This window comes from Meriones unguiculatus (genome assembly GCF_030254825.1).
Source record: "Meriones unguiculatus strain TT.TT164.6M chromosome X unlocalized genomic scaffold, Bangor_MerUng_6.1 ChrX_unordered_Scaffold_31, whole genome shotgun sequence".
Classification (NCBI taxonomy): domain Eukaryota; kingdom Metazoa; phylum Chordata; class Mammalia; order Rodentia; family Muridae; genus Meriones; species Meriones unguiculatus.
In genome coordinates, this window is record NW_026843707.1 from 3,535,641 (window position 1) to 3,551,782 (window position 16,142).

At 35.3% G+C, this 16,142-nt stretch overlaps 1 protein-coding gene across 7 annotated transcripts in view; it reads right to left on the reverse strand.

The window, feature by feature from the left end:
- The window catches only part of Dmd (dystrophin), a 2,365,055-nt gene that overhangs the window by 513,966 nt on the left and 1,834,947 nt on the right, over positions 1-16,142 (reverse strand). For all 7 annotated transcript variants that reach the window (XM_060376797.1, XM_060376795.1, XM_060376794.1 and 4 more), the window contains one exon: positions 14,195-14,351. In XM_060376797.1, coding sequence (XP_060232780.1) covers positions 14,195-14,351 — 157 coding nt within the window. The remainder of the gene's footprint in view (positions 1-14,194; positions 14,352-16,142) is intronic.

Sequence of the window (16,142 nt, forward strand, 5' to 3'; positions counted from 1 at the left end):
TTCTTAAATGTGAGTCACTGAGGATTAAAATGAACTAAAAGAAAAGACAAAGGAATTTTTGTCATGACGAGTACATAAGAAATTTTATTTTCACACCGTTTCTTGAAATTAAGGAAAGTGGATAGAAGACGGGATTAATTGTATCTTCATAATTCAAAAAGAAGAGACTATTAGAACAAATAGTCTCTTCTTTTTGAATAACAAATAGTCTCTTCTTTTTCAATAACAAATAGTCCACAAGGAGAGCAACAGAACCAGAAATTTGAACACAGGGGCCTTCCCAGAGACTCATACTCCAACCAAGTACCATGCATAAAAATAACCTAGAACCCCTGCACAGATGTAGCCCATGGCAGTTTAGTGTCCAAGCTGGTTCCATAGTAATGGGAACAGGGACTGCCTCTGACATAATCTGATTGGCCTGCTCTTAGATCACCTCCCCCTGAGGGGGAGCAGCCTTACCAGGCCACAGAAGATGACAATGCAGCCACTCCTGATGAGATCTGATAGACTAAGATCAGAAGGAAGGAGAGAAGGACCTCCCTATCAGTGGACTTGAGGAAGGGCATGCATGAAGAAGGGGGAGGGAGGGTGGGACCAGGAGGGGAAGAGGGAGGGGTTTATGGGGGGATACAAAGTGAATAAAGTATAATTAATAAAAATTAAAAAAGAAGAGACTAAATACAAAATGAGTAAAAAAAAACTACACAAAAGAAAGAAGTTGTTGGTTCTAGAAAATTAGAGACCAAACAAATTGATAGTTTTATATAATGTAGATAATCTATAAGTAATAATGTTATTTTATGCATTATTACAAGACTACACTTTCACTTATCCACATAAAATAAAAAGTTGAGCACCAATTATCTACCATGGTTCTAGGATAGATATCAGTAGTACTTGTATCACTGAATTCAAGAGAAATAGGTACATGTATTTAAAATTTTAAAGATTATCGAAATTTCAATTTTCTATCATTGTCATGAATAATCTTTAAAAGTAAACACTAATGAATATAAGGGGCAAGATAAATCATGATAAAATAAGAGTAACTTTAATACCTAATTCAAGTAGTTCACCTAAACTAAAAATCAACAGAGAAAATTACGTCTAAATTATACTGTGAGCAAATAAACTTAAAAGCTAGTCAAATAAATTCCATTGAACAGACATTGAATTCACATTGTTCTCTGAAGTCTACAAAACTGTCTCTAAAATAAAACCACTTTTCTGGCCACAAAGAAAGTTCTAATAAAAAATAAAATAATTTCTTATATTTTATCAGATCATAATGGAATAAAATGAAATCAAATGCAAGAAATGTACAGAAACCGCACAAACACTTGTTGACTGAAAAGAGCATTTGTTAATGTTCACTGAAGAAAAATATTCAAGGGGGAAATTGGAAATTTCCTAGCATCATATGAAAATAAAAGTACAAGATAATGCCAAGCAGTTCTAGAAAATAAAGGTTTTATGAGTGATTACATTGAAAAACAAATAGAAAAAAGGAATCTAAAATAAATAACTGAATTATGCTCCTTGAGTTTTTAGAGAAAAAAAAAACAAGAGAAATACCAAATTATTTGGTTTTAAATTAAATTAAGAAGATTAACTATTAAAAAGATCAATAATAATCAATGAGATTACAGCGAAACTAAAGTATCCTAACAGAATGTGCCAAGAAAAGGATTTGTTATTAATTTTACCAAACTCTTTAAAGAAGAGCTCACATTAATGCTCCTCAAACTGTTTCATAAGCTAGAAAGGTAAGGAATACTATTCAATTAATGAAGCTTGAATTACACTGAATAAGAATAAGAACAAAATAAAGGAACAGCACACTAGATCAATTCCTACAATGAACACAGATTTAACAATTCTTTATTCCTTACAATCTTTTAATATTTATTATTTATTACGGTTTGTTCATTTTGTATCCTGACTGTAGTTACCCCCCCCCCATCTTTTCACAGCAACATCCACCCTCCCTGTTCTTCCCCTATGTCTCTCCCCTATCTGTTGGAAGAAAAAGTGGGGAAGAGCCTTGACTTCATTGGCAAGTAACAGAACACCAACAGTACAGGCTCTAAGATCAACAATCAATAAATTGGACCTCATGAAAATGAAAAGCTTCTACAAAGCAAGGGACACTGTCGTCAGAACAAAAGGACAGCCTACAGACTGGAAATGAATCTTTACCATCCCTATATCTGACAGAGGGCTTATGTCCAGTACATATAAAGAACTAAAGAAGTTAAACACCAACAAACCAAGTAATCCAATTAAAAAACGGGGTAGAGAGCTAAACAGAGAATTCTCAATAGAGAAATATCAATTGGCAGAGAAACACTTGAAGAAATGTTCAATGTCCTTAGACATCAGGGAAATGCAAATCAAAATGAGATTTGATTTGAGATTCCACCTAACACCCATCAGAATGGCTAACATCAAAAAACTCAAGGAATGACACATGTTGGAAAGGATGTAGAGAAAGGGGAACCCTCCTCCATTGCTGGTGGGAATGTGACCTTATACAACTGCTTTGGAAATCAATATGTCTCTTTCTCAGAAAATTAGCAATAGAGCTTCCTTAAGATCCAACTATACCACTTCCAGGCATATATCCGAAAATGCTCAAACATACAACAAGTACTTTTGCTCAACTATGTTCATAGAAGCTTTGTTGGTGTCAGCATTTAGTATCTTACCTTAAATTGATTGTTTTTTTAAAACAACAGAATGAAAATAATCATATTCAGTGTCAAAATCTTTGATTCATTGATAATACGTGTATTGTATCTCAATGAGTGAGGCTTGAAAAATTATGTCATTATAACATTGATTTTTCTCTTATAAATTATAAATTATAGCTGACTTTGTGATTAAGTAAGTTGCTTCATTTATATGTTGATATGAAAAGATATGAGACTCATACAAGGACTATATCTTTGCTATATTTGTATGTCAGAATCAGGTGTTAAGATAAATATTTCTCAAATCTTTTGAACAGAGTGAGGAAAATTTTATTTAAATACATAATCTCCATACCTTCCCTTTTCACTTTCTCAGACATATCCAAGGTCCCTTAAAGTGATGTGGAAGAATCAGAAGCAATCCCTAAAATTTTATACCATCTCCATGAAGACAATAGTTTTCAGTTGTACAAATAAGAAAATATTAGGCATAGTAAATCAACATTTTTCTGGTTAAGTTTCCTAGTTTTACAGAATAAATGGATGTGAAGTATGCTTCTGCAATGTGATGACAGTGTTAAATACCAAAGTATAACCTTTTCTTCTGAAGTCTAAACTAACTGATTGACAGTGATTATACATTAGAAGTAGTAGGTGGTTTATTCAGTCACTGAAAAATATTTATTTTGAACATGTTCCATATAAGGTAGGAAAAATGGAATGAATTAATTTTGTCCTTAAGTAATCAACAATTGGTATAATTAAGATATATTTTTATATAATACATATTTCAACAATGCAAAATAAGGTACAGATAAGCAAATGTTTACCTAAAACCATATTATATATTTCAAGTTCAAATACTGTAAAGCTTTCACTTTAGAGAATATTAAATTTTATTTTTATTAAGTACAGTTTATTCAATTTGTATACCAGCTGTAGCCCTCCTGCCTCACCCCTCCCAATACCACACACCTTCCTTCATCTCCCCCCATACCCCTCTCCCAAGTCCACTGATAGGGAAGGGTCTCCTCCCTTGCTATCTGACCATAGCCTATCAGGTTTGATCAGTACTGTCTTTCAAAGTCTTCATCTGTAGCCTGGTAATGCTACCCCTTCCCTAGGCAGAGGGAATCAAAGATCCAACCACTGAAATCATGTCAGAGATAGCCCCTGTTTCTTTTACTGGGGAGGGGGCATTTGGAGACTGCTACAGGCTACATCTGTGCAGGGGTTCTAGGCTATATCTATGAATTGTCCTCGGTTGAAGTATCAATCTCAGAAAACACCCCTGGGACCAGGGTTTCTGATTCTGTTGTTCTTGTGGTGCTCCAGACCCTTCCAGGTCCTTCGATCTCCCCCTTATTTCATAGGATTCCCTATACTCTGCCCAAGGTTTGGCTATGAATTGCAGCATCTGCTTTAATACCCTGCAGGTTAGTCTCTCAGAGGCCCTCTGTGGTAGGTTCCTGTCTTGTTGCTTGTAATATTATGTTTATAATTTTTACTTTTTATATTAATTACAGTTTATTCACTTTGTATACCAGCTGCAGCTCCCTCCCTCCCAATGCCACCTTCCCTTTCTCATCTCCTCTCAAGACCTTCTCCAAATACACTGATAGGCAAAATCCTCCTCCCTTTACATCTGACCCTAACTTATCAGGTCTCATCAGGGCTGGTGGCTGCATTGTCCTCCTCTGTGGCCTGGCAAGGCTGCTCCCCACTCAGGGGGAGGTGATCAATGAGCCAGCCACTGAGTTCATGTCAGAGACAGTCCCTGTTCCCCTCATCAGGGAACCCACTTGTATATTGATCTACCATGGGCTACATCTGAGCAGTGGTTCTTGGTTATATCCATGAATGGTCTTTGGTTGGAGCATCAGTCTCAGAAAAGCCCCTGTACCCAGATCCTGGGTAAGATGATCAATTCTCACTCAGAAAGACCAACAGGATGGACATTGGAAGAAAGAGAAAACAGGACACAGGACAGGAGCCTACCACAGAGGGCCTCTGAAAGACTCTACCCAGAAGTGTATCAAGGCAGATGTTGAGACTTATAACCAAACTTTGAGCAAAGAATAAGGATTCTTATGAAAAAAAGGGAGAGATAGTACAGTCTAGAGAGGACAGGAGCTCCACAAGGAGAGCAACACAACAAAAGGATATTGTTCCTTGTTTTCATCTTCTTCAGATGTCTGTCCCATTTAACTTTCTGAATGAGGATTGTGAATCTTATCCAGGATCCTCTTTCTTGCTTAGCTTCTTTAGGTGTACTGATTTTGGTATGATTATCCTATATTATGTGTCTAACATCCACCTGTAAGTGAATATATAGCATGTGTGTCTTTCTGCTTCTAGAATACCTCCCTCAGGTTGATATCTTCTACTTCCCACCATCTGCCTGCAAATTTCATGATTTCCTTGTTTTTAGTTGTTGAGTAGTATTACATTGTGTAAATGTACCACAATTTTCTGTATCCATTCCTCTGTTGAGGGACATCTGGGTTGTTTCCAGGTTCTGACTATTACAAATAAAGCTGCTACAAACATGGTTGAGCAAATGTCCTTGTTGTGTACTTGAGCATATTTTGGATATATGCCTAGGAGTGGTATAGCTGGATCTTGAGGTAGCACTATACCTAATTGTCTGAGAAAGCTCCAGATTTATTTCCAAAGTGTTTGTATAAGTTTACATTACCATCAATGTAGGTGGTTTCACCTTTCTCTACATTCTCTCCAACATGTGTTGTCACTTGAGTTTTTTACCTTAGCCATTCTGATGGGTGCAAGGTGGAATCTCAGTATCATTTTGATTTGCATCTCCCTGATGAGTAAGGATGTTCAACATTTCTTTAAATATTTCTCTGCCATTCGATATTCCTATATTGTGAATCCCTGTTCTTAATTAAATTACTTGATTTGTTGGTGTTTAACTTCTTAAATTTTTATGTATTCTGGATATTAGTCCTCTTTAGATATAGGGTTGGTGAAGATCCTTTCCCAATCTATAGGCTGTCATTTTGTTCTGATGACAGTGTCCTTTGCTTTACAGAAGCTTTTCAGTTTCATGAGGTCTCATTTATTGATTGTTGATCTCAGAGCCTCTGCTTTTGGATTTATGTTCAGGAAGTTTTCTCCTGTGCCAGTGAGTTCAAGGTTCTTCCTCAATTTTTCTTCTAACAGATTTAGCATGTCTGGTTGGTTTTACATTGAGGTCTTTGGTCCACTTGGACTTTAGTTTTGTGCAGGGTGATAAGAGTGGATCTATTTGCATTTTTCTACATGTAGACATCCAGTTATACAAGCATCATTTGTTGAAGATGTTATCTTTTTTCCATTGTATGGTTTTGGCATCTTTGTCCAAAATCAAGTGTCTATATGTGTGCGGGTTTATTTCTGCGATTTCTATTTGATTCCTTTGATCCACCATTCTGTTTCCATATCAGTAGCATGCAATTTTTATTACTATTTCTCTGTATTACAGCTTGAGTTCAGGGATTGAGATCTCTGGAAGACCTGTTATTGTACACAATTGTTTTAGGAATTCTGTTTTTTTGTTTGTTTTGTTTTCGATACGAATTTGAGAATTGTTCTTTCTAGTTCTGTAAAGAGTTGTGTTTGTATTTTGATGGGAATTGCATTGAATCTGCAGATGGATTTTGGTAGGATGGCCATTTTCATTATGTTAATCCTACTGGTCCATGAGCATGGGAGATCTTTTCAACTTTGATATGTTTTTCAACTTCTTTCTTGAGAGTGTTGATTATTTTTTTTCATACAGGCTTTTCACTTGCTTGGTTAAGGTCAAGGGTGTTGTTTCCCTGATTTCCTTCTCATTCCTTTTGTCTTTTGTATATAGGAGGGCCTCAAATTTTTTGAGTTAATTTTGTGTCCAGCCCCTTTGCAGAAGGAGTTTATCATCTTAAGGATTTTTGACAGAGATCAATTTTTTTTTTAATCTTGCTTCAAGAACATTTCTGAGTATTCATTGTTATGTTTCCTTTTCTTCAAAAGACTTTGTTCATATTTATTTTCATGGATGCCTTTTAAAACAGAAGTTGTGTGTTCTGAAATTAAGAGCATGGGATAGAATTAAGTTTGGACTACTCATAGGTCTTTGATACTAATGAGGAGTGGAATAGTGCCTACACAGCACCTTGAACTTGAATCTCCAGGCTAGTTCCAAAAACCATAGTGGAAGTTACTTCCCACTGACAGCAGATCTAAGTCTTGAGCTGACCTTGAAAGATCACTGAACAACATTCAATCTGTTCCTATAGCCATTTAGAGAATTTAGTTTCAGTCATTGATCCAAAACTCTGAATTTTGGTATTGATTGCAAATGTATGGATTATTAGAAATCCATGTTAGAAATTACTTTATATCCATTCTTGTGAGTGAAATAAAATTTGGGATTGACAAATATATGAAGAGAACAAGAGTTTATTTATTTATTTATTTAGTTAGTTATTTTGAGACTGTGTTTCTCTGTGTAGCTTTGGCTGTTCTGGACTCACTTTGTATACCAGGCTGGCCTTGAACTCCTAGTGATCCACCTGCCTCTGCCTCCATGACTGCTGGGATTAAAGCGTGTACCACCACTCCTGACTGTCAATAATTTTTGAATCATATCATTTGTCTTGTCTTGTAATACAAAGCACAAATGGATCCCCTGGTTTGCTTCATATATTTTCAAACATGCTCATTTCCTATTTTCTTTCACCTACATAAGTGATACTGTCTTTCTGCTATTTATTCAAGGCAGAACGTTCTGAGACTTCCTTGACTCTTTTGCCCACAGTCTGTAACCCATCTATATGTTATATCAGTTTGGCCAGTAGAATGTATTTTAGACTAACTTTTCACCACATCTATCATTTCTATTCTATTCCAAATTACTCTCTTTTCTAGATTACATCACCACTACTTTTCTTCTGTTAGTTTCTCCAAATGCACCTAAAAAAAAAATCTCAAAACAGATAAATCAGGCCCTATCATACCCTTAGAAATCCCTCCAGTGAGTGATGTCTCATTTATATAGAAAAATTTTTTTCTCCAAATTCTAATCTGCAAAGGCATTTGTCATCTGTCTCATTTCACTCTATAATCATCACAGGTTCATGCTCCTATTTCCCATAATAAAGACTGTTCTCCATCTCACCATGGATACTCCAAATCTGTTTTTCTGTGTGGGCTTTTGAAACTGCTATGCACTTTGTTCAGAAATCTCTCTTTCCTCTCCAATCTTTGTTCACTAACTCAGATCTTTATTAAAAAATTACCTCCTTGTCTTTCCCTACATTGATTTATTGACTGAATGTGTTTATCTCTCACTAAAATTAGATGTGCATTGTTGAAGGGATTCATGATTCACTTTTTTATCTTTGATTTCTGGAATGTGAAAGACAATAGTTTCTCAAACAATCGGTAAGTTCTTACACTGATAGTTATGATGATACAATTATTTTTCTGCAATACGTTTGGAGGAATAAATGAGCACAGAAAAAAATTGGAGGTTCCATTAAATGACCTGTGTAAAAGTGCCCCGTGAAGATAAAATACAATGTTACACTTAAGAGAATTAGCCAAGATATCAAAATAATTTGACAAAGTAGGAAAAAGGCTTAGGTGATGAAATCAATCTGGATATTGTTCAGATTTCATCTTGTTTTACTCATTAAAACAAAGTAGCAATTCCTAGATAGCTGCATTCTTACATTTTAATGATACAGCTAGTTTCAGTTCTGTCAAATACCTAGAAATGCATTTCTAAAAATCAATGTGAAGTTTTGTCTATTCAGCATCTTCATGTATGACTGCATAGAATATTATATTTATACAAAGAGTCCTTTCTTAGTAATAAAGACTAGATAAAAGATATCTTACTTTGGAGCATAGCTACTAAGACATCTTAGAGCAGATATAACTAAAAATCAACTTTGGAAGAACCTGAAAATATTTAGAACTCTGAGAGACAAAATTACGGAATGCTGGCATAAACAATTGTCTTCCAAAATTCTTTGTTTGTTTTTCAGAGCTAAGAGAGAAGAATGTATTCATTAATGCAGAACTAGTTCACATCTTAACATTCCACAAGACATTTTCTATTTCTTTAGAAAGAATCCACAGAGAACTCATCCAGCTAACGCATATACTAAAATGAAATGGAACTAAGTAGGCCAGCATTGATAATTGAATTAACATAAATAAAATGTAGGATCTACAATGTGATTTGGGAACAATTTTATTGAATGTCTACTACTCTACCTCACTTTGTGGTGACATCTTAATAAATTGAACATTTATAATACGTGACCTGGCAAATGAACAAGCAAACTACTTTTTCAAGACTTTTCATTTGTCAACAACATCCTGGAAATAATGGCTTTCTGCCCAGTGTTTTAGTGCTGTATGTATTGATTACATACATCTAAATTGTAACCAGAAAGAAAGTTTCGAAGGGCTCCGCAATGGTCTCCAGGGAAGGTCTTCTACATGTTATTAAATTGAAAGATGAAAACCTATCAGCAAATAATTTCAGTAAAAGTGCCAACAAAAATCCTTACCTACAGTGTTCCTATAATCAAGATATAATCTCCATTTGGATCTGGGATACAAAGATAGGCATTAAATAAAATCCTGGTTTATTATATCTCTCTTTGGATATTCCCCATTATGATTTTTTTAAGACTCTTTCTAGGTTAATCACAGAAGTAGACAAGCAATAAATATCACTTTAGTGGCTGCTCAAGTAAAACAAAGGAAGTCAGTTTTAAAAATATATCTGGGCCATAGTAATACACACTAATTGAAAATGAGTCAGTCTAGTGAGGCAAGTAATTAGTAACTGTAAAAGCCAGTATAATATATTCCAAAAATGTATAATTGGTAAGTTTGTATTTGTTAAGGCACATTTGAGTTTTAATTACTTATACAACTTCACCACATATGGAGCATTATTTTATTAATTAGACTTCAGAGCTATACACTTAGAGTTATTATGCTGCCCAGATGGTTTGGAGAAGACAGGTCTACTCTCATATGTTAGAAAACTGCTTTGAGAAAGAAAACAGCAGTTCCCAACAACTTGTGTGGACTAGCTTGGTATTTTACCTACAGTTAATTCATGAACATCTTCACCACAACTGAGAATTATTACATTATGAAATTGTATGATTAGTTTAAAGATAATAAAATATATAAACTCCTACTTCCCATGTCTATACTGTTTAACTTTTGAGTGAGTTTCATCCTCTTCCCTAGGGTCTTCCTTGTTGTTTGGCTTCTTTAGGATTAAAGATTTTAGTATGTTAATCCTATATTGTATGTCTAATATTCACTTATATGTGAGTGTATACCATATGTGTCTTTCTGCTTCTGGGTTACCTCACTCAGGATGATCTTTTCTAGTTCTACCCATTTGCCTGAAAATTTCATGATTTCCTTGTTTTTAATTGCTAAGTAGTATTCCATTGTTTAAATGTACCACAATTTCTGTATCCGTTCTTCAGTTGAGGGACATCTAGGTTGTTTCCAGATTCTGACAACGGGCTTCTGAAAGACTCTACCCATAGGGTATCGTAGGAGATGCTGAGAGTCATAACCAACCTTTGGGCAGAGCTCAGGAAACCACATTGAAGAATAGGGAGATAGAAAGACTAGGAGGGGACAGGAATTCCACAAGGAGAACAAAAGAGCCAAAAACCCTGGGCCCAGGGGGAACTGCAGAGACCGATACTCCAACCAAGGACCATGCATGGAGAGAGAACCTAGATCCCTTGCTCAGAGGAAAACCATAAGCTACTCAGTTTTCAAGTGGGTTCCCTAGTAAGGGGAACAGGCGCTGTCTCTGACATGAACTCAGTTGTGGGTTCTTTGATCACTTTTCCCTGAGAGAGGTGCAGCCTTGCTAGGACACTGAGGAAGAGGATCCAGGTAGTCCTGATGAGACCTGATAGACTAGGGTCAGAGAGATGGGGAGGAGGATATCTCTTATCAGTAGACTAAGGGAGAGTCATAGAGGGAGTAGGGGGAAGGTTGGTGGGACTGGGAGGAGATGAAAGAGGGGACTAAAGTTGGGATATTTATTTATTTATTAAATAAATTATTAAATTAATAAATAAATATAAACTCACCAATTTTAAGCATCCTTAGACCAATTAACATTAAAATGAACTACATATTTGATCATAGTTTTAAGTTTTTATATTTTAATGGGATATGGGTTCTGTACAGGCTGGTTTTATATCAACCTTACAAAAAATTCAGTCAGTTTGGAAGAAAGAAGCTCAAATAAAAAATAGTTCCACAAGACTGTCCAGTAGGCAAATTTATAATGAAATTTTTCTTTTCTTGTCTTTTCTTTCTTTCTTTCTTTCTCTCTCTCTCTCTTTTTCTTTCTTTTTATTTAGTTCCTGGGACTATGATAAAATTAAGTCTTTTTTTGTACAAATTCAGCCCCAACTTACTCTAACATAAAAATAATTCTATTTAAAATGCTTATGATTCTCTGACAGAAGAGGAGGAGGAAAGATCATAAGAGCCAGAAGTAGTGGATGACTCACAGGAAGTAAACTCTTCCAGACACAACAGGATCGGTACACATGTTAACTCACACATACTGTTGCAATACATACAAGACCTGCACATGTTCAAATCAAACAAAATTCAAGCACTGATATGGTAAAGTGGACAAAAAAATGCCACCCTTATCCAAGAAAATATTTGCAGTTGACACTTGCTCAGAAAAGAAAGTCAGTTTTCTCTAATGAAGTGACACTGGACATAGCAAATCAAATCCAGGACAGGCCCCATCCCCCAGACTAGAAGACAAAAGCAAAACCATAAAATTCCATGTTTTTCTTGTGCACTTTTTATGTTGTTTTTTTTTTTTTGGTTGTTTTTTTAGTTTGTTTTGGTTATTGTTGGGGTTTGTGTAGATTTTTTTGTTGTTGCTTTGAGATAGAGTGAAAACATATATTTGGGTTGGTAGTGTGGTAAAGACAATCTGAGAGACTTTAGGAAATTGGAGAGAATAAAATTCAGTACTTTAAAAAACAGAACATACAAATGTGTTACGATTTTATTAAGGCTGTTTTATTTTATTGTAATTTATTTTGGCTGGCTGTTCATTTTTCATTGTGGACTTTTTATTCTCATTTGAAAAAAAAACACTTATCAGTATTCCATTAAGCTATGTTGTTTTGAAAAGTGAAGAAATCTTCATTTTCTCTGCCTTCCTATTCAGAACTTTCTTGAGAAGACAGAAAAAAAGAACAGCAAGTCAACAATTGGCCAATGGTGATGGATGCTAGGGAAGGAATGACTTATTATTCTAAACATTAGGGAGACATATATTTGTCAATCTTATACAAATGGTTTAAAAAACATGAAGAGACAAGGCTAATAAACTGGAGCTGAGAATGCTCCCTCCCAGAGTCATAGCACCTATCACAACTCCCAATGTCAGACATGAAAAGCCTTCTTTTGAGTTGTTGGTCCATGTCCCAGTTAGGGTTGTTGGGACAGAACACCCTGACTAAAAGCAAGCATGGAGGAAAGGGTTTATTTGGTTTATACTTCTATGCCTTAGTAGATGAAGTCAGGACAAGAATTAAAGCAGAGTTGATACAGTGGCCATGGGGGGTTACTGCTTTCTGGCTTACTGGCTTGCTCCTTATGGCTTGATCAGCTTGCTTTTTTTTATAGAATCCCTGGCCACCAGCTCAGGGTGGTCCACCCACTATGTGCCAGGCTTTCCTGCCTCAATCACTAATTAAGAAAATTCCCCACAGACTTGCCTACAGTTTAGTCTTACAGAGGCATTATCTCAAGCAAGACTCATTCTAAAGTGATTTTAGCTTTTGTCAAGTTGACATAAATATAGCCATAGTCAGGCTTGTCCAAGAGATTTCCAAACCACGTAACCGTTGCTATTGTCCTTCGTTACCTACTCCTGGGGAGAAAGTAAATATCCATTGTTGAAGACACTTTACAAACAGAGCCGAGAGCTCTCTGACCTGGAACTGTCCTGAAATTTTCCTCCCCAGAGGAGTAGACAAGCAATCTTCCTAAAATGGGGAACAACTAACAGTCATTTCCAGGTCTGATACCTATGACCCACAACAATGGCCAGCATTGCTCCATAACCTTAAGGGTGTAATAATGGCATGTATGTCCTGGCATACATGAAATTAAGACATGTTCAAGAAGAGAGAACAATACTTGGTACTGGAAACTTAGCCAAATATCCAGGGCCAGTGAAGTCATGTATTATGGGGGAGAAAACACAACCACAACTTTTCTAAGCCAGCATAATCCCTAATAACAATCTAAATATTTGTCCTTATACTCATGTTCAAGTGTAGTTCTCATGCCTTACCAAGAGAACTTCTCTCAGTAACACACTAAGACAATAAGAGAAAATCATAACTGATCCAAATGTAGAGTTGTGGAGCCTTCTCAATGGATACATCTACAAAACTGCTCTTATACTTAAGGATCAGTGAACACTGCCAAAGATGGGATGGAAAGATTGTAAAAGCAAAAGGATCAGGGAGTGACATTGTATCAACTAGTAATATTAGAAGCTACATACATTAAATTCCATCAATATGGCTGCCTAAACATGATCAGAACAATGAAAACAGTAGACATGCCAAAAGAGACAGGAGAAATCCCACAAGGCTTCAAATCCACACAAAGAACTACAGCAAACTACGGAATGCTTAGAGTTGAAGAAATAGTCTTTTTCAGAGAAGAACATATTAACTGTTTATCCAGTGCCATATGGTCATCTCTGAAAACATATATATATATACAAGTAACATTATATAGACTGAGCAGCTTAAATATAGGAGGAATATATATGAATGCATATAGTAACAATTAATGAAAAAAGGGGTCATGAATTTAAGAGAGAGAAAGGAGAGGTATATGAGAAGATTTGAAGAGAGGAAAGGTGAGAGAGAAATTATATAATTGTACTATAAAAATTAACAAAATGCAATATGTTGATATTATTTTGATCATTAAAATGAGACAGAAAACCTAAAAAAATTGGTGTATGTGATAAAAGAATATTTGTGAATATTTGATAGAATGCAATTACTGCTATTTTACAGTATTATAATACTACTGTATTTACTTACAAAGAGCAAAACATTCTCTTTTGAGGCACTTCCTAAAATATTTAGGAATAATTAAAATATGACTGGAATTTACTTCAAAATAACAAGGGAATTAATAGAGGCATAGAAGAAATAAGACTGCCCATGAATTGAGGATTGTTGATATCTTGGAAAGGACATGATTGTTTATTATAATATTCTGTCTACTTTTATAAATATTCAAAATATTCCATGAAAAGAAGGGCTTAAAATAGAGAAAAAGGATATAATTAATGCAGATTTTTGACATTTAATTTTTAATTGAAAAAAATTTAAAATAGTCATTTAATGCTCTATATGCACAAGTCATTAATGTTTAAAACATCCTACCCTGTGTACATCATTCTGCTTCTGAACTGCTGGAAAATCACCCCCGATAGGTGCCTGCCGTTTCAGCTCATCTTCTTTCAGCTGCAGCCACACAAGGAGTTCCTGAAGAGAAAGATGCAAACGCTTCCACTGGTCAGAACTGGCTTCCAAATGTGACCTGAAAATGAACAGAAGCAAACTGTGTCAGAATATTTAGAAGTGTAATTGGTGAGTCTGTTAATTCCATTTCATTGTTTGGATATGGCCATCATACACATCTATTGTGAGTTATATACCACAGCCATCAATAAAAATCTAGGTACCTGATTCTGTGAGTCAGAAAAATAGGGTGGGATAATTCTGATGAGAAATTTGAGGAAATGCCACATTCATCCATGTTTCTGTCTATGAGCAGAATTCTGAAATCTTTGGCATGGCCTGCTTAATGGAATCAAATGCTTTCCCATTCTGTTTCTATCAATAATTTTTAAGGTTTCTGGTAGAAAAAGACTTAGAACCAGTGGCAACTCATAATGGAATTCTTTTTGATTTGAGAAATGGAAAGTTCTCTCCCTACATTTTGATTTCTCCATTTCTTACACCCTGGGCAGTTTTGTTGTTGTATTTTTTTTTAATCCTTCCATCTGGTATCTGTTTTTGTTGTTGTTGTTGTTTTTGGTTGGGTTTTTGTTTTTTGTTTTTGTTTTTTCCTCTGCTTTCCATATTCTTCTCTTTTCCCTCTACCGGTTTACCCTTCTTTATTCCTTTGCATCTGGGATTTGTTTTTCATCATGTTCCAACAGTTTTTGCATTGCTTCCTTTCTGAAAAATTCATGGAGATAACAACTTAATGGAAGAGAAAAATTAGGTATTTATCAGAAAGCTTCTCCCAAACATGAATAATTTAAGATTGAGACTGTTTTCCTATCAGCTGTATTTAGAACATGTTAATCCTTAGAAGCCAGGTACAAATGAATGATCTGTGCTATAAAAATCCACATTTCATTTGAGGATGAGAAAATAAATTAATAAAATAAAATATCATCCAGAAAACAAAAAGTTTTAGTACTATAACTAAAAGTTATAGTACTTTGTTCTCAGGTCATCTGCAGCCATGCTGCATCACTTTCGTTTTATCAGCAAGCACTAATTAATTAATAAAAACTAATACTGCCAATACCATATACATACCAAAGTCTTCACAGATACCAAGAAATACAATGAATACCAGTCATGTAGAAGACCATTTCCCATGTCTCTTCAGTAACAGAAACTGACATTTCCATTCAAATTCTCCTTCTGAATTTTTAATTTCTAGAATAAGAACTTACTGCTGAAATTAAATTGTTTCAAATTTTTTAAAAGAAAATTAAAAAATTGAATAAAATCTAATAAAGATATAAAAGGTCTTTAAGATGGGCAAATAAATATTCAATTTAAGAAACATGACTAGGCATGGAAAGAACCTAGAACCCCTGCACACATGTAGCCTGTGGCAACTCAGTCTCCAAGTAGGTTCTCTAGTGAGGGAAACAAGGACTGTCTCTGACATGAAGTAGTGGCTGGCTCTCTGATCACTTCCCCCTAAGGGAGGAGCAGCCTTATCAGGCCACAGAGGAGGACAGTGGAGTCAGTCCTGTTGAGACCTGACAAGCTAGGGTCAGATGGAAAAGGAGGAGAACCTCCCCTATCAGTGGATTTGGGGAGGGACATGTGAAGCGATGAGGGAGGCTGAGATTTGGAGGGGATGAGGGGAAGCTATAGCTGAGATACAAAGTGAATAAACTGCAATTAATAAAAAATAAATTAATTTAAAAATTAAAAAAGAAACAAGAAAGCAACTGGAAAAGCTCACAACATTATAGGTAGAAATTATTCATTGCAACATTGCTTATGATTGAGTTAAACTAGAAACAACATAAATATTCAGTGCTAAAGACTGTATTACACCGATGATGGTAATGTCATA